We start from the raw sequence: 22,909 nt of genomic DNA on the forward strand, positions 1-22,909 counted from the left end.
CTGCTCCACTTTTGCGGTGCAGTGGCAAGACAGACTGCTAAAATAGCGGTAACGCACAAATCCTGACGGATCCCCACAATGGAGCCAATGGAGGAAGAATTCCTCTGTGCAGAACTTTATTCCTCCACCAATTTTCAAGCAGACATTGCAACGTAGACTCCAGTACAAATGTGAAAACCACCTTTGCTAAACTTCTGCAATACAGGATGACGGTAATTATGGCCGACACCAGATTGCTAGGCAATGCTTGGTGTAAAACACTAGATTTCAGCTCTGAAGCCTGCAGAAGTATGAATGCAGCTCTGAAATATAATATAGGTTGTACAATATATAGAATGTGATTTGTGTTTCGGAATACATTGACAATTGAATGTTTGGAAGTATTCTATAAACGATCTTGATAAAGATCGATAACTTCTAATGAGACGAATTTGGTTTCTTTGCAGGAGGCACGATGAAGTCACGCATATTAAAATCCAAAATACTGGCGATTTCTACGACTTGTATGGAGGGGAGACGTTCGCCACATTGGCAGAACTGGTGCAGTATTATACAGAGCAGCAGGGTCTTCTACGAGAGAAGAACGGAGATGTGATTGAGCTCAAGTACCCGCTGAACTCGCAGGATCCGACATCAGAGAGGTGAGTCTGCCTGGGATTGTGTTTTCTGCCACACTGCTGCCATCTGTTGGGTATGCCTGGTATTTGCGGCGTGCCTATGCCAGGAGACGGCCACAAGCTCTTTCCGATGTAGATTGATGTTTCCAGTATAATGAATATGCAATAATATGACGCCTGTGAAAGGTGGCAAATACGTTTTCACAGCCTGGTGTTCTAACCAGAGATGTGAATTGGGACTTCGGAGTGCAAAATCTGCAACCGGCCCCCTCGCCGACCATGTGCCATTTTTTAATTCTAGTGTTTTAAAATTTTTACTTGCTTAAGGTCTCATTAGATTGCCTATACTATAAAATGTAATACTAGCCTATGGGATATTGGCTATGATACGGTTAAGCCCTGCCGACGTAGGTTACATTCCTGTGATCTTACCAGTTCCTGATCTCAGGCGCTGCCGCCGGGTCCCTGTAATATGGCAAAGACCAGAATGGGCAGATTGGTAACGGGAGAGGGTTAAATCATGGGTTCTCCCTGTCAGATCCCATTGTATGGTCTGTCCCTAAACTCACGAGGCCTCTTGTAAGTCATTTTACGTTTTTTCTTTGCACATTTCTTGGATTTTCCCACCTAGGTAGATTTCCCATTTGTGATATTATTTTTACAAAGTTCTAGCAATCATTCACATTAATGTTTTTGTTCTGTGCCGTGACGCTTCCTCCCGTACGTTTGTTTGCGAATGGCGCTCGGGGCAATTTCAATTACAGGCTTATTATATAGATATTGCACCAGTGTCTTGCTGCAGGAAAATATTGTGTGGCCCTCACAGGAGATCCATCCATCACGTCCAGTTTCCGTCATCCGTAATTTTTTTATTTTCTTTTATTTTTTTCTTCTCTCGCACTTCTCGATGAATAAATAAAATGTTACAACAGTTGCGCAAAAGTCCATAAAATAAACTGCATTATTGATTCTGAAGTGGTAGTTACCGTACAGCCTTTTGTGTGAAAAAGGGGTTACATGAACGCGGCAATCGATAGTCTATAATTTTTCGCGAGTAAATATCTGACTTAATGCATTTCTGAGTGCTTTCTGGTGTTTGGAGAGAAACAATGTAAATGTGCAAGAAAAGGGCTCGCCGTTTAGGCTTTAATTCCGCCAGACTAAATATTGAGCGATTTCAGGTAACATATTTCTGGCACCATCATTTTTCTGCGTTACCCGTGGAGTAATAGAAAAGCTATCCACGGATGTTTTTCCCTTTACTGTACACAACTTTTTTACTTTTAGAAGTTTTCGTACTTATCGGATCAATTAACCCGTTTTTATGGCTGTTATTATTGAGCTCAGCGGATACGGCTGCTTCTACTTAATAGGGTTGTCTGCTGGGTCTGGGCCTTCGGAGTCATAGGTGGGGGGAGGAAGGTTAAGAGGACTGGTGTTTAGTTGTGTGTTTTTTTTTGTTTTTTTTTTGTTTTTTTTGTTTTTTTTTATGTAGATTGTGAGCCCCATATAGGGATCACAATGTACATTTATTTTTTTCCTATCAGTATGTATTTGTAAAATGGGAGGAAATCCACACAAACACAGGGAGAACATACAAACTCCTTGCAAATGTTGTTTCTGGTGGGATTCGAACCCAGGACTCCAGCGCTACAAGGTTGCAGTGCTAAACACTGAGCCACCATGTTGCCCCTCTGGTGTTTAGTAGTTAAACCATAGTTCATTGATGTAATATGTACCAGCATATTAATTTTATATTTTCACGGCGGGGAGGGGAAAGAGGTCCCCTGAAGATGAAGCAAATCTCCTAGCTATGGTACAGAAAACAACAACAAAAAAAATTTCTGGGAATAAAAAAATATGCTGCTATAATTTTCAATTCTTTATTAGATCAATGGCCTTCGGTCGTTACCTACTAACACCGCCAGGTTGGCCCGATGAAGACACCAGACTAGGTGTTGAAACGCGTTGCCATTGATCCAATAAAGAATTGAAAATTACAGCAGTGCATTTTTTTTATTCCCGTAAATTTTTATTTTATTTTTTCTGTTCTACCAACCATCCATGGTTGTTTGGTCCCCAGGTAATGCAGCAGCTGTCCATTCAGCCATTTTTTTTTTTATTTTTTAGCCACTACTACTAGCTATAGTGGAATGCTTAAAAATCCTCCAGACTAGCCACCATCTTGTATGTCACTTGGACACGTTGTTAGTCAAAGTTTGTGGAAGTTATTTTATTTATTTTAATTTTTTTAACAAGTCAGATTTGCAGAAAAGGCATGATGAATCTCAATGGGTTGCCAAATGTCAATCATGGCATCCATTATCTTAGGTTAGGTTCACATTTGCACCCTGATCTCCGTCATTCGGGTCTGCTGAGAACCCCAGAGGATGCCTTTAGACTCCATAGACTATAGAATGGGTTTCTTCAGGTTTCTACAATTTCTATTCCACCATGCAGAACTTTTCTTTCTGTACACATCTGCATTGGAAGCTCTGTAGAAAATCAGCAAAGCCTTAAGTTTGTCCTAAAAATGAGACTGAAAACTCACACTTTAGATAATGGGATAAGGGATGGGCACAAATTGTCACCTTTTGATAGGTTCCCCCACCCCCTATTGTTTCCAGCTCATTGATGGGCTCCACAATTCAGAAGCCCTAATTGGACAAAGGACCCAAGGGTCCTTATGGACTGTCGCGTGACGGGGGGTGTTCCTTCCTCATTATGGACTGTCCATATAAATAGGCCGAAAAAGGTGCAGTGAGCAGACTATGGAAGTCTGGTCCTCCAAAGTTTCCCAATTGTCCGCCTATGCTGGCAACTTGGATAATTTCTTGCTTCCTCTAATGGACTTCTGTGCGGACGAGGAGGGAGAATAAAGATTTATATTTTGATCAGTAGTTTGCGCATAAGGTTGTATCTGTCATACTGAGACGGTTACACGCAGGGCTTGGATCGATAAACCAAACCATGGACTCAGACTCTTCTGTTTTCCCACAGGCCGCCTCAGACTCTTTCGTAAATGTCTGACGGCTGTGGCCAGATAAAATCAGTAAAGCTTCTCTAGATCACAAAAAAATGCATATGCTTTGCTTACACGAATCCAAATCCCCCCTCTATGGGCCGTCTCGTTCCCGGAGTGCCCCTTTAATTTGTTCTTTTTTAACTTCTGTGTTGTTGCCTAGCGAGCTGTAAACACATTCTGCGGGATTCTGAGAGGCTTAGGATGTCTTTCCGTCTTCTCTCCTCTGTGATCAGATTACAGACCAGACTGATCGTAGCTAAATGCGTGCGGGTCTGAAAATGTACAAGCTTTCTACTTATATAAGTCCAACATCTGATAACTTCCTCTCTTGGGGTATTTATAGCGTTGTCATTATTGTACGGCGTGAAGCTTCGTGATTAAAATAGGATTTCACTGGTTGGAAAGGATCAGAACTGCGTGTCAGAGGCTTCCTGTATCTGCCCTGCTCCGTCTGTATCTGTATGACCAGGACATAGCGTTTGGGGGAACTATCAGGTTTTTATAAGCCTAAGTTCACACGCAGCAAATTACCGTACTATGTATCTGAATGGGGCAAATATTTCGGACAATCTTCTACAGCCCGGACACTCGCCCGTAAAAATTTCAAATGTGTGTATGGGTCTGCAATTGCAGATATTATGGTCATATGAATGGAGCCAAACAAGCAATTTCTGCAATTGTGCTCTATATTCAGTTTTACTAGCTTATGCGTAACTCTCGTGATCATACAGGACAGTGGGACCTAACAAGAAGTCCCACTGATCCTCTTGTTGTCATAGAATCGGCACAACAAATAAGGGTCAGCACTTTTGATTTCTTTGTATGCAATATCATGCCTGACCAGATGGTGTGCTGTTTGTGTACAAATACACTCGTGAGAAATCGGGAGCACAAAATGCATCCATTTAGCCAAGTTGGAGAGACAGTGGGGCAGATTCAAATATCAGTTGGGGATAGTCTTGCCATAAATATCTAGTATTGGACATGTCCTTTAGTGTGGCTCCAGAGTGGAATATGGCTCACGATGGCCAAAAAAAACTGGAAACCTCTATGGCCTCTGACAACCAGTGTCTGACTAGGGCTCCTTGACATTATTAGAATTGATCCTGAGAGCCCAGCCTCCTTATATAGAGAACATATGGACGTTCACAATTTCTAAAATTTACAAACTCAAGACTCCATGTATAATGGCTACTACGTTATTGCGATGTCTAAATAATACATCCTAGTGGTTGGCGACAATAGGTTGTCTTCTGCATCTTGTTGTCCCACTGGTGGGTCCTCTAGGCCATTGTGACCCTGTTGATACGGAGCTTGATGATTTTGTTCCAAGGGCTTATCCTCAATGGTTGTGAGTTATGAAATCCTTCCAAGTGGGTTTGTGGTGGTGGAGGAGGACAATCTACAAGATGAACCATCTCGCCTAGGACCATGCAGCAGAGTGTTGAGTTTGGCCGTGTTTACTATGATTAACCGAGAAGGAAGCAATCCCTACAGAGTAGGAGGATGGAAATTCAATGACCTGCAAACTCTTTATTCAACACAATTTTCAGTATTTAATCCTACAAGAGGGCCATTCATTTTCATGTAGCTCACATGATAAAACCGGCGAATAGTCAACAACCCCATTCAACCACTTTGGAAAATGGAAGCGCTGCTGGTTAATCCGGGTAAAGTCTCCTCAAGTGCCCTATAGATTTAGCGAGTGCTGAAAACCGGATGGCAAACATGCAGTCGAGCGATTTTTCTGGCCGTTCATTCTTCACTTCTCCCGGTTTGATTTTCTGTACAATAGACACTTCCCCGTAAAAGCAGCGTGGGTTTAATCCACTAGCCAGTTTTGGCAACCTTAGGGAATTTTATATAAACAGCCTTAATAGATTTTGTGGTTTTTACTAGGAGGCTTTGTGTTTAATTAATTTGTAGCACATTACTTAATAGAACTGAAAGGCTCCGGCAACATAAAGACCGCTGAAACAATTTATAGGGACGGGGAAAATGTTCTTTGCTATTGAAAAAGTAGCAGTAAGCGCGGTTACTTACTGTGGGGGTTGTTATTCATGTGTGCCGTGGTTTATAGTTGCAGAATTGATTAATAAAAGTTCACTTTAAAGGTGTGTTTACTCCTTTTTAGGCAAGTTAACCATTCCCTTATGTAGTCTTAAAGAGGACTTTTCACCTCGCTACCTTCTCCAACACTTGGAAGGAGGCCAGCGGCTAGAGATGGACGTTTGCGTTCTCTGATCATACACCTGGCAAGTAATTGTGCACCTGAAGAAGAGCTTGTGGAGCGCGAAACGCGTTGTGCAGTATGTTGTTATCCAATTAAGGTCATATATTTTATTCACCTTGTCAACACTCCAGTCTGTGGACCAGAGAGTGCAAATGTCCATCTCTAGCCGCTGGCCTCCTTCCTTCCGTTACCGTCTGGTTATCGGTGACCAGTCCGTGGATTCTGCAGCCACCTCATTCTCTATGCTTCCATTGGTGTTGTGACTCCTTCACAACACCTGAAGGTGAGGGACCAACTGGTCCACTTCTCTGTAAATTTTTATTTCCAACATCCATTGGAAAAACTCTTCTACACTATAAGCATGCTCGGTGTTCTCCTTTTTTTCTTCTCCAACACTTAACATTCTGCAATGTTCCTCTGACTGTGTAGGAATGGTGGGAATTAGAGAAAAATCCAAAGCAATTATGTGGCTAGTTTCAGCACCAAATATGCTAGCTAGGGTCTCCTTCAGGTAGGTGGTCCCTATCTGTGCCGTAGAACCACCCACCAGACAATAGAAGCCTAACTGAGTGTTGAGACTAACTACCCTGTTTGCTCAGGAATGGTGGGGACTACAGAAAAAATTCCAACTGTGCCAGAATCAGTGGAGTGGCACCTATTGAAGGTTTTGAAGAGGTATTAGTCTGGGTTCACACAATGTATTTTGGCTCGTAATTTGGCATTACGCGGCGCTATTTTACGGCCGCAAAATAGCGCCGCGTATACGGTCCCGGCTCCCATTGAAATCAATGGGAGCGTATACGGCCCGCAAAAGCTCCCGCGTTGTCTACGTAGCAAATTACGAGCCAAAATACATAGTGTGAACCCAGCCTTAGTGGTGAACAGTCCCCTTTAAATGGGTTATCCAGGCAGATAAAATTTCTAGAATGTATTCACTGCAGCAGAAGGTGAAACCAACTAATATAGTTCCCACCAATTTGGACCTTCTAATAACCCTTCCTTTTGGGCCAGAGGTTTACTACAGCTCTGCAATTGCCCTCTGTCTTCGCAGACGAGTAGGAGGAGTAGAGTGGAGTCAGTTATGTGATTCAGAGCTGGAAGTATCTTCAGTGCAAAAAAACTGGAAGATTTGCGGCCCCCAGGAAGCTTTATTAAAAGTTTCTGATTGATGTGATGGGGATGAGACCTAGATCAATAAATTTCATCTTCAGCTGCAGTGCCCTGGATAACTCCTTTAAGGAAGACTGTCACATGATGCGACCTTGTGCTGTCACTATTGTTTTCAACTTAGATTTATTGAATATCGCCCTGTTATTGGTCACACAATAGCAATGTGGCCAGTAACCATCAATAATTGCTTGGAATTAATGGTGGCATGGCTTGGTGGCGCTTTGTTTTGTACTGTTCCCCAGTTGTTCCTCCCCCCCCCCCCCCCCCCGAAAAAAAATTGAATAAATTGGACTGTACCACTCTCCTTGTCAAGAGAGCTAGTTTGTGCCTATAGACTAGTCAGTGTTAAGGTTTCATTGGAATAGACCGTTAATGAGCAAAAAGAGAAGGAAAAATCTTGTCCTTTAAGGCTGACAGGTTGGCTCTGCAGCTCATTTTTGGACAGAGAATTTGTGGCTTTTTTTTTTTTTCTGAATTCTGCCACCACAGCAAAAAAGAAAACTCTGGATTGGTTTTCTCAGTACTGTTCCTTTTTTATATAATCCCTTTTAGGTATTGTGCAGCTGTTAACCTTTTGTGTTTAAAAAGTTGAAGTCCTTGGTAAAAATCGGCACCATAAATTGACATCTTAAGGTGACTTTCAAAGAAATAGCAAGCTTTGCCTCTAGAGTCACCTGTTGGAAGGCAGCAATCCTAGAAGTCAATGCCCAACACTTTGTGTCCCAAGACTCGTTTAAAGGTCGGCATTGACAGAGTTGCTGCCAGCCAGAAGGAGCTAGAAGAGGCACAGCTTCTTGGAAAGGGACCTAGTTTGTATAAGTTTCTCGAACAGGAGCATTGCCTTCAGGACGCTTTCCTTAACAGGAAACTGTAACCTCTAGATCCTCAAGGCATCTCGCCAAGACTGGGGCTCTCCTTGGCGGTTTCTGGATGAATGCCCTTAATCTGTGCCATCTGGTTTGGGTTACATCCTAGTTGTGGTGCAAAACCTGTATAAAGGGTCAAGCATTGACATAAAAGGAGCGTAACCTTCTGACAGGCGGCACTAGAGGCACACCGTTCTTTTTTTCTTTGAGACATGCAGTAGTAGAGGTGAAACCTGAAGCTCACGGGCCCCAATGGCCCCTAAATCTGTTTTTGGTACCTTCTGCCCTTTTGGATTAGTAGTACATCTTATGTCAACGGACCCTCTGGGGTCTCCCTTGGTCCAGGGCCTGGTAGCAACCACATTCATTTGTCCATGAATGTTTTCCATATTTCCTTTAGATTTTTAGCACTTCTCGTGGTTGTCTGACTTCCCAGTAATTCCACCATTTCTTTGTAGGTGGTACCATGGACATCTTTCTGGAAAAGAAGCCGAGAAGCTTCTCCTGGAGAAAGGAAAACCTGGAAGTTTTCTAGTGCGGGAAAGTCAGAGCAAACCGGGGGACTTTGTGTTGTCGGTCTTGACAAGTGAGGAGAAGCTGGAGAATGGAGAACGTAAATCTCGTGTCACTCATGTGATGATCCGCTTCCAGGTAATGACCAGATGTCACAGATACCATGAAAATGTTGCTGAAATTTGTAGTTTTTAAAGGAATCTGAATTTTACATAGATGTATTGATTCAGCTTCATCTGACTCCACATTTCAGTCGGATGGTAAATATGATGTCGGAGGAGGGGAGCGCTTTGACACGCTGACCGACCTATTGGAGCACTACAAGAAGAACCCAATGGTAGAGAAGTCTGGAGCGGTGGTGCACCTTAAACAGGTAAAGAAGATGTACAAATAGCCTCCATTTTACATATTTAGCTTGTCCATAAACAAACCATCCGAACATCGTTTTATCTTCAGCCATTCAATGCAACACGGATCAACGCAGCCAACATTGAGACCAGAGTACGAGAGCTGAACAAAATGGCGGACAACACGGAGAAGGCCAAGCAAGGGTTCTGGGAAGAGTTTGAGGTAAGTTGGTACCACCTGTGCACAGTTGTAGATCATAGGTTTTACTAGAGAGCCACCTCTTGGTGAGTTGGGGAATTACATAAATATTGTTTGATAGTATAATACTGATCTTGGTCAGTACCTTGATAATGTGAATGTAGAATTGAGGGGTCTTGAATTGTTGAGCAGTCTGTGTTTGTGTTCATGTTCTCAACCCACCAAGATGACTTTGAGGGACCCCTAAAGTGACAATCTTAATTGCCTTCATTCTGGACCAATTCAAGGGGTTTTCCAGGACTACATTTTTTGACTTGTCGATAGGAGATAGTGATCCATCTTTTAAGCAGCCATGTTATTTATGATCATGTGTTAAATTTCATAGATAAAATTGGCGCCATTTTATTTTTTTCTCTACACAAAATAAGGAAAATCTATTATGTGTTGGTGCTAAAATTGTTGCCTATAAGTCAACCATATCAACCCAGTGGTTGAGGGGTCCATTGTACCTCCATCTCCGAAGGGCCAGGGAACCCAGGGATGTCTGACTGCCAATTTATTTTAAAGGGGTGGTTGTTGGTTTTAGGAGTGGATAATGGTGTAAAGTTAGGAAATGACCCATTAAATAAGCGCAGGATTTTAGACCTGACAACACGATGGTGGAGATTTCTCCATCTCTGGGGACACCGAACTACTCGGCCACTGAATTGACTAAATTGATGTTGAACTGAACTGTTCCTGCTATGAAATGTCACATGGCTATAAATATACTGTTAATACAGTTGTATCTGACACGTGTAGCAGAAAATGCCTTGAAGGTGCTAAACCTTGTGAAGTTGAAGGTGCTATATATGTTATGTGGGTTGGACAGATGAAATGCTGCCATGAGCGCGGTCTTTAGCGGTGGGGAGGGGGTTTAGCTGTAAAGATTGTCTCATCTGTTCGTTTCACCCTTACGTGTATATAATAATTGGGCATTTTATTTCCTTTGAGCAGATGCTACAGCAGCAGGAATGTAAACTGCTCTATCCCAGAAAAGAAGGGCAGAGGCCGGAGAACAAAAGCAAAAATAGATACAAGAATATTCTGCCATGTAAGTATGACGGGTCTCATCCTTCGGAGTGTGGCAGATTGGTAGCAATCAGTCTATATACTATGTATATCCCATCACTAAGCGCATTCATAGACAGGCTAGTGCCCATGAGGACGAAAAAGAATGGCCCATGAAATCTTCTGCCCCGACATGTTACATCATCCATGTTTGCCGAGCATGAAGGAAACGAGGCAGAATGTGGGGAGAAGTCATTATTTAAAGGGCATAGAACATTATTGGGACTGAACCAGTGGAAAAATAGCTTGGACTTTAGATTTGGTCCTTAAGGGCAATCAATCGACCAAGCTAATCTAATTTGTGGCCCTTGGTCGCCATCTTGTATTGAACTATGTACAAAGAATGCATGGAGATGAACACCAATACAGTGAAACCTCTTTGAAATAACTACCCAAAACTGCATAAAAAGTGGCCTTCTAGGGGGCTAATAGGTGGTATGGAAAACGGAAAATCTGTTACAGAAAGGGGCCTGGGCAAGGGGGTGGGAGGTGGTCTTTTGGAGAGGTCTCTGTACTATACCGGATGGTTCTGTATTGTTCATGTCATAGAGTAAAATACTTAAATACTTGGCTTTAGTGGAGACCAAAGGGAAAAAAAAAATCTGATAAGTTGATAGAATGGGATTGTGGAGATCTTGAAGAAACTCCCCCCCCCCCCCCCCCCAAAAAAAAAAAAAAAAAAAAGTTATCAATCTCAATCCTTTTTATCTTTATTGTCTTATATTACATTTAACATTTAAACGAGAGATTTCTAAAGAAAGCCCAAGAGATCAGCCTTGTCCTCCTTCCACCTCCTCGCTGTCCTGTGTTTGGCTTCAAGACTGCAGCAGGAGCCTCCCCCCTCTGCTGCTATTTGTGTACAGATCAGCCATGTGTTCCTTTGTACTCCTCATTATCCTGTGTTTCAATAGCCAATATGGTGATTAGGTTCTCTGCTGTCATGTGGGCGGTCCTGGGACAGAGCAGAAGGTCTGAGACCGGCCTACCTGACAGAGAGGCTCATTGGCGAATCCGATGCTGTAAATGGCACTGATTGAGCAGGAACAAGTGGTGGGGGCTAGAGAAAAAAATTCTAACTGTGCAGAATAAAGTTTCCTCTTCTTGAAGGATGCAAAGAACTGGAGATGGTGGAGGTGATGAAAGGTCCTCATTACCTGGCTGCTAATCCTGTATTCTAGCCACCTGCTGACCAAACTCTATCAGTAGGTAATGTGATGTGTCAAAAAGTTAATTTTACATTTTTCTAATTTTTTTTTTTTTTTTTATCCAGTTGATACTACGAGGGTGACTTTGAGAGATACAGATGACAGCATTCCAGGGTCAGACTATATTAATGCCAACTACATCAAGGTAATGTCGTTATCTAGGACTATTCCAGATAATGTTATGGGTGGGGTTGAGTGATCAGGAAAGATCGGATCCCGATTGGCGATCGAGCAAATATCACGATTGGGATTGGAATTGGCTGGAAAATGATCAGAAATCTGATTTTAAAATCGATCCTGAAATCTCAAGTTCGGCTCAACCCTAGTTATGGGGAGCCAAAGGATTATGACTTGTGAGATGGTGATAAATGAGTAATGCGTGTAATATGGAGCTATATAGATGATTTAAGTAGCAAAAAATACTGTACATCAAAGGGATTATCTGGGACTAGAAGAAATGGTCTCATATTAAGACACTTTATGCACAGGACAGGGAATAAGTGTTACTCTTGGAACCATGTTTTAGGAAGGGTTTGGGGGATGGCTGTGTTGGGACTCATCAATGGAGTTTGCTACTTATGTAAAAGTATCTCCTGGGTAATGTAATCCCTTGTCATGTATGTATCCATAGAGTACACTGGATGAGACGCGTGGGAACCAGCCCTATAAAGTATATATAGCTACTCAGGGATGCCTGCAGAACACGGTGTGTGACTTCTGGTCTATGGTCTATCAGGAGAACACTCATGTTATTGTAATGACTACCAAAGAGATGGAGCGCTCAAGGGTAAGTTGGGTCTGGGTGATATTGTTGGTCAGTGTATTGTCGTTGGCTTCGTTTTCTTTCTTGGTTCTTTCTCAGGGGGCGTTCACAGTACCGTTCCGTATCCGCTCAGCAGTGTCCATGGTTATTGTCTGTACAAGATTTTAGCAACCGTCACTAGCTGGTCCTCTTGCAATTTCTATTAATCTCAATGGGATTTTATCTTGTGTCTGTTTACAACCATGTCCGTTTTTTCAAGCAGACAAAAAAAATAATCCTACATACAGGACTTTTCTGTCCGTTTGAAAAAACAGAGTAAGTGTCCGTTTTCTTTTTAACATTGAGGTCTATGGGCAACGGACATATAACGGACAGTAACTGAAGACTCCATTCTCCATTATCAATGCTTTTCTTATACATTTCCTGGGGAAATAACAGAACATTCTAACTGGGTGTTACCATTCTCGTTGTCACTGGGACCTGTTCCTACATAAACTCTGTCCATTCACAACATTGTCAGACTGTGTGAGGACTTGGGTGTTAGAGAAGCTTTTGGGCATTCTGGTTACAAGTAATGGACATGGCAGTATGTCTGGCAGCAACTGCAAGAGCAAATATCATTTTAGGGTAAATGGAAATAGCCAACAAGTCCAGCTCTTACCATCAGTTTATATAGTGCTGCTGCACTAATTCTGGCACAGTTGGAATTGTTTCTCTAACCCTCACCACTCCTGAGCAATCAATGCTGTTAATTTTGGTGCCCGATATACTATTTATTCTTGTATTGTCCTGAGGGTGGTGTCGGGTAGGGGCAGAAAAGGGGTGTGAGTCTGAGCCCTGGCACTGGCTGCCTCTGGTGCTCTGAATCACACCCCCTGTCTGATACTACCCTTCTGACATTACCAAGCTTAAATAGTGCATTAGGCACCAAAACTAACTGCACTTAAAGCTCAGGAACTGTGAGGGCTAGAGAGAAAATTCCAACTGTGCCGAAATAAGTGGAGCAGAGCCTATTCACAGATGCTAAGAACTAGAATCGGTGGGAGTGGTAAAGGTCCTCATTACCTGAGATGGAATTCCTATCTCATAGAACGTCGGTAGGTTAGAATTTTTTTCTCTACAACCACCTTTCCTGAGCAATCGGTACTGTTAATTTCAATACAATTCTACTGTCAGATGGGTGGTCCCTCTTCTGCTCAAGCCTAGGCCCACCCACCTGACTGAGTATAATTTGTGCTGTAATGGGCAATGGTGGGACCTAAAGAAAAAATTCCCAATGTGTTGAAATAGGTAAAAAGTTCTCTAAGTGGGCTTTTTAGGAGATTTATATTAGGAAAAGGGTCTCTGCAGTTATAGTAGTCAAACTGTGGAAAGCTTTACACCAAGAGGAAGATACTGTCAGCATGTTAAAATGGCAGAGATCGAAGCATGCTGTGCACCTAATGGAGAATGGTGGAACTTGATGGACATGTATTAAGTATTGATGTGTAGCGGATGCACCTTGTTGATAAGGGAAATGGTAATGCCGAATTGTCAGAGGTAACGTGTTGAGTCATTGCTTGCTTTTTGCAGGTCTGTTAACTTTTATTTTTTTCTGTGAAAGCCAGACCATGCGCCATTATTGATTTGGTAGGAGATGCTGCCCCCAGTTAGCAGGTTGGGAGCCTTTTAGAGTGTGCATTTGCGTTTCGGCTCCATTTGACCGGACATGAAATCTCTCTTGGCTATTCGGAGCCCTGAGCAGAATAGACTGCCTATAATTTCTGTTCTCTAAATCTTTTGCCTCTCAAATTACAGAAAAAATGTTTTCGTTATTGGCCTGATGAAAACTCTTCCAAGGACTATGGCTGCATCCGAGTTTTGAGCCTGGCCTTGCGTCAAGAAAAGGATTATATCCTCCGGGAGTTACAGATGTCTCGCATAGACAGGGTAAGACTTTAAATTCTATTAGTATTGATGTAACTCTCGTCACTGGACTTGCTTTAGCTTTTTCTTGTACACCGCTCCAAATCCATTGAAAAGGCAAATAGTTCGATAGTAATTCGACTGTAGATACCGCTAGGATAGATCATGTGGTGTTCAGTTCCATGTATAAATGTATGTCGTAACTTTGTCGGCCATCAGGTGTTGCCTGCAGGTCGCCAGAATATTCTCACTTAATGATCAATGTTTTTTCAACAAATTTTGCCAAGTACAAAATCCCACATCATTGCAGCAAAGGCTTGTGGCAAAGCCGGGCATGATGTTCAAGGCAGCTTCCCCTAGAGGGCAGCATACAGAGGCACGGTTTCCCTATTTACATCTTGGGAAACATATTTGCATATTCTTCCCATGATCCCCCACAGTGGAGCGAAAATGGCTTTGTAAGACTCCACACACCTGACAAGGTGGTCTCTCCCTAAGGAGTGACAGTATCCCCATAATACAGTCGAATCTAAGAAATTCTAAAGTACATCTTCGAGAAAAGTGCCCTTAACAATTCAATCTCCCTCCTGAACTGTTCACTCTGCTAAATCTGTCTTGGCAGTTGAAATGGAGTATTGACTCCCTGAGGGATCAGATTATATCCTACCCATAGAAGCCTATGGAGAGGGGAAAGGTAGCTGGGGGAGGAGATGTGCACACACACAGGCTACTGTAGCTGATATTGTCTTCTGTCGTACCATAGAGTTCTAAATACTGTACAGTACTTTATAATATGAGAATTGAGAGAGTTGGGGGAGTAGAATTTCCTGTATACTCCATGTGCTACGTATAGGAAATATAGCAGCTAGCCTCCACCCTGTAGCTCAAGGAGAGAACCTGCAACGTGCAAAATCCCCATCCATCACGCAATGAACACCTTTTCTGTCGACAAACCCTTTTGACCTTCATTGTACCAAGAAAAAAAAAAAATGTATTTTCCATCAAATCTGGTTGACTTTGGTGAAGCCTCCAATACACATACTCGTACATTCTTTGGCAAAGCAGTGCCTATGTACCAAACAGAGAAAGGGGACAACTCTGGAAGCTGGTTATCTCCCAGAAAACAAGAAGATCATGCATGTTGTAATCCATCTGCCTGATCCTTCTCTTGACATCCGCCATTGAAGAGTCAGTAGCCCCCAATCACATTAGGTGGTAGGCCATACCTATTGAAGTTGGTGTGTTTGGCTAATACGTAGGCGATGTGCATGGCCAGCTTTACCTAGTTTCAGAGATCTGTTATGAGTTGGGGGTTTACCTTGGATCATAAGTGCTGCTTGCTCATCTCTAAAGATCTGGAGCTATACTTCATAGGTTGTCGAGCCTTGGCATATGCATACAACTAAACTTTAGCCCTTGGTCCCAGTATGGTGTTACGAAGTCCTGGAAACCTATAAATATATTGAAAATCCTTTTTGGAGATCAAGATTGTAAACTTTCTGGCACTCTAAATATAATTGGTTAATAAAGCCACCAGTGATGCTGTCTCCATGACAGTCAGGCTGTAGACCCCCACCACTGGGGGTTTAATTTTTTTTGCATTTGTCTAGAAATATTTGCACATAATGACTAGTTTTCCATGCGGTGTTGTGACACTTCCGTCTAGTTCCGCAGCCTTCTCCAGATCATGGAAAGTGACAGCTCTTCTGTAGCGGCGTTCACCCATATGTAATTGGATAATAAACACATCTTTGTCCGCTTCTCATCAGACTACGGGCTGTCAGACAGATCAGAGGGCACGCAACCTGCTGCCAACGTTACATCTCGCAGATGTTTCTGTAATTACCGCTACTGAGGAATGGCAGATTTTAGGATTATAGTGAAGTGTATTGTCTTAACCATTTTGTAGTGATTCGATGACACTTTAATAAAAAGTTATGTATTCTGATCCGATTTTGTCCATGATGTGCCTTTAAAGGGAGAACAAGGTCATTGATGCGTGGCACTTGTCATGTAATAGATACTGCGTGATTCGGCCATCACGGAACAAATGAGATTCTGACGCAGATGTGGCCAAAATCAGACACTAGTAGTATAATATCACACAATGCTACTCACTGAACCTTCTATACCAATGAGCAGGATGGAGAACATGTACTTGTTGGCAATCTCCCATCTAAGACTTGTATTATAAGTCAAGGCTTGTGTATCCTCTCAGCAGACCTATAATACGATCTCAGCCGTCTATGCCTTAGCAAATCACCATCAAACTGCAGCTACAAAACCACAGTGAAAGTTTAAACCAGTAACCTAAGAATATTTAGTACTAACGCCGTATTTACTGTCCTAGGAGGAACCTCCAAGACGTATTTGGCACTATCAGTATCTGAGCTGGCCAGACCACGGGGTGCCGAATGAGCCAGGAGGGGTCCTAAGCTTCCTCGAAGAAATTAATACAGAACAGCAAAGTATTCCAGGCTCTGGGCCTATAGTGGTGCACTGCAGGTATGGAGGTTACTGTGCTGGAGTAGGTCACGATGTCTTGGGATTATATATTGAGCTTTTAATGTAGATTTTCTTTCTTCTCAGTGCTGGCATTGGGCGCACCGGTACCATCATAGTTATTGATATTCTGGTCGACATTATAAACAGACAAGGTAACTCTTCAAGATATGATATATAGTCCTAAGTCTGATGGGTATGATTCCCACCCCTGGGTGTTGTACTTGGGCTCTTGCGTGGTGGCATTGCCCCAGTGAATAGGGAGGCGGTGGTACATGTATGGCGCTCTACATTCAGTTTTATATTCCCCAAACCGATAGAGGACCGACAAAGGAACAAAAACTCTGTGTGCAGTGTGACAAATCCACATAGTTACATAGTAGATGGGGTTGGATGAAGACTCCAGTCCATCAAGTCCAACCTACAGCCCCCCCCTACATCTTGGTATACTAAGCCACACGTCAATCTCCATCCATGCTCCTTTGGCCACACCCTTTCCAAACCTTATCCCTCTGTGTCCCCACTCAGTGTAAGGTCACGTTAGTGGTGGTCATGCCGAATTATGGCCTACACCATATAAAATCCTCTTCCTTGTGGCTGTTGGTGTAATGTCCTATTCACTATAGTCCCTCAGTATAAGTAATATCCCCCCTCCCCAAATCGTGGTGCACAGACGACAAAATTAGATGAAACATGGTGTAGACTCAATTGTATGGTGTCCTCTGGATGCCGATTGATGCCACCCAGGACCCGAAACGGTCCTGCTCAATCCGGTATGGTTGGGAGATGTTTTTATGGGAATTCCAAAAACAGACTAGCCCGCTTATGATTTTCTTCTATAAAAGCATGGCTATACTCAATACTGTATGGAAGTGAATGAAGAGAACCAGGGATGGATGGTCCTTGCTTCATTCTCAGAATTTGTGGCATCAGGCAGGCCAGGGGGTCGGGACCGCTGTATGGGGAGATACATGAATGATCGCTGGAACCCGAATGTATCAGACCTTTATGTCTAAGATAACAAGTCCCTTTAATATTTGGTTATAGTTGTGATTTGTTTCATCTGAAGTATGAATTTGTGTCCCCCCCCCCCCCCATATACAGGTTTAGACTGTGACATTGACATCCCCAAAACCATCCAGATGGTGAGACAGCAACGCTCAGGAATGGTGCAGACAGAGGCGCAGTATAAATTCATTTACATGGCCGTACAGAAATATATCGAGACCAGGAAGAAGTATCTGGAGGAGGTGAGAGGAGTTCATTTTCCCAATCTGCAGCACATCTTGTAATAAAACAAGTTTATTTGAGGACTAGATGGAGGTAAATGGGCAGTAAGGCGGCATCTTGACTTAGGCAATGGCCTGCAAACGGCGATCAGTAAATAAAATGAAGCTTTAGTTGGCGTTAACCTCGTATGGGTTTTGAGGAAACGGCGCCATTTACTGTGAAGAATTGGTAAAATGTTCTCATAAATGGGAAGTTAAACTTCTGTGTGTTGGAAATGTTTCTTCTGTGTCTTTCATTTCTGACATCGACCTTTATGATACCTGGTGACGGCCATAGAAATATGTACTAATGGGGAAATACAATGGGCTTTTGTTTTCTCGGGTCATGTATAATATATTCTCTGTGCAGAGTAGAAGCTTCAGTATGGCGTCTGGATTTGTGCTATATAGCTCGTGACCAGACCCATCCATCAACCTCCTCCTCCTTTATAAATCCTTGTACATGCGCAGAGTTTTTTTTGCTGAGGATGGTGATGGATGGGTCAGAGGCCCATCCATCAGCAGCCATGTTTCCTGTAAATCGGGCAAAGCTTGCAACACCAAGCACAGCTGATGGGGAAACGTATACTGTTGTGCAGTATGGACGAATGTAAGCTATTGGGTAGCTGCAACTTTACGGGGAGGAAAGGCACAGATAAAGTACATGCTCAGCGAGTAGGAAGCAACTTTCAGAAATATTGGTACATATAAGGGTATGTTCACATGGTGGAAAATGGTTTTCGCCATGTAAACTTTGGCGCAGCTAGCCATGGCGGGATGCCAGTGCTGTGCATCGTCATTCATTGCAGCATCCTGCTCCTGATTAGGCCCGAATGAATGGGCCTAAAGAGGAGCGTGTCTCGAGCTGTGGACGCTGTGACTGACTCAGCCGAGGAATCCACGGCAAGATTGGTCATGTCGCAACTTTTTTTTTTTTCCCCTATTAGGGTGCATTCACACTGAATATACGCTGACTGATTCTGAACGTTAAAAGATGTTCAGAATAGCGCGTACAAAGCAAATCCCATTCATTTCAATGGGAGCCAGCATACGAACGCTCCCCATTGAAATGAATGGGCTGCTTTTTTTTTCCCCTATTGGTTTCAATGTGATACGCGCGTATGCCGACTCCCATTGAAATGAATGGGTTCTGCTTCGTACGCGTTTAACGTTCAGAATCAGTCAGCGTATACTCAGTATGAATGCACCCTTAGCTCGCGGAAAAAAAGCGAGCGCATCCCATTGGAGTCAATGGGAGCCATCTTTGCAGGTGGTTTTTGAGCTGGATTCTCCCTCAAAATCCACCTGCAAAAAATTGTATAAACGTAACCTAACAGTAGATGATTGTTGAAATTTTCATTTGAATTTTACAGATGGGTTTTCCTACATATATCAGAATATGTATGTAACATTTTATTTATTTATTTATTTTATTTTTTTTTTTGTGGTACAGAGGGACCGGGCAAAGGATCGAGAATATAGCAACATACATTATCCATTGGGGGAGAAGTTAAAAGTCAAATCCCCTCCAGCGGCAGCACCTAGTCAGCCTAGGTAAGCATAGGGCAGTCTCGGGCCGCATTCACATCACATTTCTATTAATCAGGTACAGGAAACAGAAATTCGTTGCGAAGGAAGCCTGGCGGACCACAAAGTGGTAGTGTGTGTTGGGGGAGGAGGGGCAGGGGGGTTGGATAAAATGAGCTCCCAAAGTGGGTGGTTTTTGAGTGTTCATGAGCAGTGGCTAACTATCCTGGGAATACGTTTACGTATTTATCGTAAAAATAGTATTGCCACTGAATTAATTTAAAATTTTTGGAAAATGTTTAGAATTTTTTTTATTTTTTTTTAACCCCTCCATAAACTAGTTTCTAGTTATTTATTTTCCTATCTTCTGTTTGCAGAGTCAGCGATGATTCCACCTGTGTCTATGAGAATCTGAATATTAGGAGAACACACAAATCAAGTACTAGTAATGCTGGCAGATAATCCATGGCGTTTCCAGATGCACTGATATTGAGTAAGAAGCGTCTCCATATTATTTTGTGGCTAGTTGTGTGTTTCATTTCCATAGCATTTTGGAGATTTTCCTCCATGGTTCTGTTTTCGATCTTTTTAGTTTGCATGTAAGTGGTGAATTAAAGCAGTTAATATTTTGAGCACTAGATGGCGCTGTGACATATATTTATCTCTTGATAGCAAACCGTGTGGTTAGGAATGGTATTGCAAGAAAAATTTCTAAGGCGGCTTAGTGTGTTTGTACCTTTCTGCGGTGCTTTGTCTAGATCAAAGGGACTTGAGTGCTCTTTCAAGAGCTGCGCCATTTTGGCTTATGGCACAGATTTCCGAGCTATGCTGTTGTGCACTCCGTTATGTTTGGGTGAGGATCCCCATAATGTGCATGTCAACTTCACTGATGAGATCCTCTGTGTCTGACATATCAGAATATAGAAAGGTGCACATAACCTACAGTCTGAAACCTTCATGTTAGAGCACCCATACAAGTAAGTGCACATCGGCTGAACCTGCCAGGTTGTGCAGACCAGACCAACTATCTTGTGTATGGGGGTGCACCCACTGCCTCAATAGATAATGGACCTCAAAAAAGTCACTAAAGAGGACCTTTCATCAGAGTGGGCACAGGCAGTTCCATATACTGCTGGAAAGCTGACAGTGCAGTGTATTCGGTCCCGGTACTGTAGCGCTTTACAGTCAGAAGGGCGTTTCTGACAGTCAGTCAGGAACGTCCTTCTCCACACCAGTGCCTATAGTGCTGTACAGTGTGAGCGGGGAGGAACCCTCTACTCACAGTGCTCGTCCATAGACGAGTATTATCAGGAGGGGAGGGGGCGTTCCTCCCCGCTCACACGATACAGCGCGATAGGCGCTGCTGTAGAGAAGGAGGTACCTGACTGACTGTCAGAAACGCCCTTCTGACTGTAAAGCGCTACAGTACCGGGACCGAATACACCGCACTGTCAGCTTTCCAGCAGTATATGGAACTGCCTGTGCCCACTCTGATGAAAGGTCCTTTCTAAGGGGAAATCACTGAGAAGCGACGGATAACCAACATATTACTACTGAGCAATTTCCCCTCCAGTGACTTTTTTTTTTTTTTTTTGCTTAGTGAGCTCTGTATACACTTCCTAGTGTATAAAGCAGATTTAGGAATTATAAGTTATGTATTGGATTTTTGGTGTCAACCCCCACCTATGCCTAGGATTTGTCATTGATATCCTGATCCCTGAAAACCCCTTTAAGGACATGTTCACATGGTAAAAGTCTATCCCGAGTCTGCTTGCCATTGTACTCCATGGGAGTAAGGAAAATGTTTGTTCTCGTACTGTGTTAGCCAGTGGGTAGGAAATATAAAAAAACAAAAAACTTGATAGTCTTCAGTAGTTGATACCTTTTTAATGGCTAACTAATAATGATGACAGAATACAACTAGAGATGAGCGAACACTGTTCGGAACAGCCGTTCTGAACAGCACGCTCCCATAGAAATGAATGGAAGCGGCCGGCACGCGGGGGGTTAAGCGACCGGCCGCCGGCAAAGTCTGCGTGCCAGGTGCTTCCATTCATTTCTATGGGAGCGTGCTGTTCGGATCGGCTGATCCGAACAGTGTTCGCTCATCTCTAATTACAACGTTTCGGAACTCTCGGCTCCTTTCTCACATAAATTTAAAACCATTTCTGAAGGAGCAGATTTATGTACAAAAGGACACATAGGGTTAGAGTTCTAGGAGGAAGGGGGGTAGAGGGTTATTAGTTATTGGTACAAATAATGTAAATTGTTGATAAAACCTGGAATGTTTACATTGTTTGTACCAATTACTAATAACCCTCCCCCCCCCCCCTTCCTCCTGGAGTTCTATCCCTATGTGCCCTTTTGTACATAAATTTGCTCCTTCAGAAATGGTTTTAAATTTACTTGAGAAAGGAGCCGAGAGTTCCGAAACGCTGTAATCTGTCATCATTATTAGTTAGCCATTAAAAAGGTATCAACTACTGAAGACTATCAAGTTTTTTGTTTTATATACAGTATATACTCCATGGGAAACAGAGATTGAGCAGGAAGCTTATTTTATTTCCGCCTCCTGCTTCAATCTTGCTGTAGGTTTTGTGACTGGTTCAGCCATGGAACCCAGAAGCCACGCAGCTCATTTAGGATCCATTCATCAGAGCCTAATTGGCAAGTGAAGAGGAATTTGTCCACCATGTGAACATACCCCAAGACGTTTTCTTATCAGTTCATGTTTGCATGGACCCGCTAATCCTATACTCTGACTTCTCTTGCAGGACAGCACTTTTTGTCTCCATTTCCCTGGCCATGGCTGTCTGGAGTAGCCCCCAGTTCTGCAGCTTACCCCTGCCTAGCCCCCGCGCCAGCTCCAAATGGAGATCCACAAGTATGAGCAAGAGACGTGAGCAAGACGCACTTGTGGGGAAGAGCACATCCACCGTAACTTATTATGACAGAACAATTTTTTTTTTTTTTTTTTGCCTCAGTGTTTTTTGGCGAAGTATTTATTTAAGTGCCTATGAGAATCCACTGAGTTTTAGATATTTTTGTCAGTTCTTTTTGTTTTACCTTGTTTTGTAAAAATGTATAATAAAATGTTGGTCCTAAATGCAAAATTTACTGATGGTTTCCTACCCTGAGGGTGTCCTGTTTGCTAGCACATTGTATGTTCAACTGGAGCTGCCCGGATGTCTAAAATCTTACAAGACCAAAACCTGAAGACAGAATGGATCGAAGAAACCGGTGAAGGTTTTCTGTTTCCTGTCGGATAATTCTGGAATATTTAGGCTTTTTCACACAGGGCAAGAAGGGGTGGATTTTGACCTCAAAATCCGCCCCCTCACAATGGAAGTCTATGTAGACCGCTAGCGGTGTGTTCCTGCTCGTGCAAAAAATAAGCGAGCTGCCCTTTCTTCAGGCGGATTTTGCGGCTGATCGAGCTGCGGCATTCATTTGGGCCTACTCCGGAGTGGGAAGCCGCAACTGTCTGAAGCCGCGACAGGCACATTTTGGTCCTATTCCAACGCGGCTTCCTGCTGAAAATCAGGACCAAAATACGCGGTCACTAGCGCCATGTGAACTAGCCCTAAGCAATCCCTTACACCCCTCCACAATCTCCAGATCCATGCATCCCTAGTAACTGAACAAACTTTTTGATCAAA

The 22,909-nt window shown here is 43.0% G+C and overlaps 1 protein-coding gene across 2 annotated transcripts in view; it reads left to right on the forward strand.

The window, feature by feature from the left end:
• LOC142210492 (tyrosine-protein phosphatase non-receptor type 11-like) overlaps positions 1-22,346 on the forward strand; it is a 76,295-nt gene extending 53,949 nt beyond the window's left edge. The window contains exons 3-16 of one of the 2 annotated variants that reach the window (XM_075279681.1): positions 447-641; positions 8,370-8,562; positions 8,678-8,797; positions 8,881-8,994; positions 9,967-10,063; positions 11,351-11,430; positions 11,917-12,072; positions 13,846-13,977; positions 16,304-16,458; positions 16,543-16,610; positions 17,560-17,705; positions 19,177-19,277; positions 19,628-19,752; positions 22,030-22,346. In XM_075279681.1, the coding sequence (XP_075135782.1) occupies positions 447-641; positions 8,370-8,562; positions 8,678-8,797; positions 8,881-8,994; positions 9,967-10,063; positions 11,351-11,430; positions 11,917-12,072; positions 13,846-13,977; positions 16,304-16,458; positions 16,543-16,610; positions 17,560-17,705; positions 19,177-19,277; positions 19,628-19,712 (1,642 nt within the window). In that variant the 3' untranslated portion in view covers positions 19,713-19,752; positions 22,030-22,346. Of the gene's footprint in view, positions 1-446; positions 642-8,369; positions 8,563-8,677; positions 8,798-8,880; positions 8,995-9,966; positions 10,064-11,350; positions 11,431-11,916; positions 12,073-13,845; positions 13,978-16,303; positions 16,459-16,542; positions 16,611-17,559; positions 17,706-19,176; positions 19,278-19,627; positions 19,753-22,024 lie in introns of both variants that reach the window. The other variant, XM_075279679.1, reaches the window with a different exon arrangement.
• The last annotated feature ends 563 nt before the right edge of the window (positions 22,347-22,909 follow it).

Source organism: Leptodactylus fuscus, chromosome 6 (assembly GCF_031893055.1).
Source record: "Leptodactylus fuscus isolate aLepFus1 chromosome 6, aLepFus1.hap2, whole genome shotgun sequence".
Taxonomy (NCBI): domain Eukaryota; kingdom Metazoa; phylum Chordata; class Amphibia; order Anura; family Leptodactylidae; genus Leptodactylus; species Leptodactylus fuscus.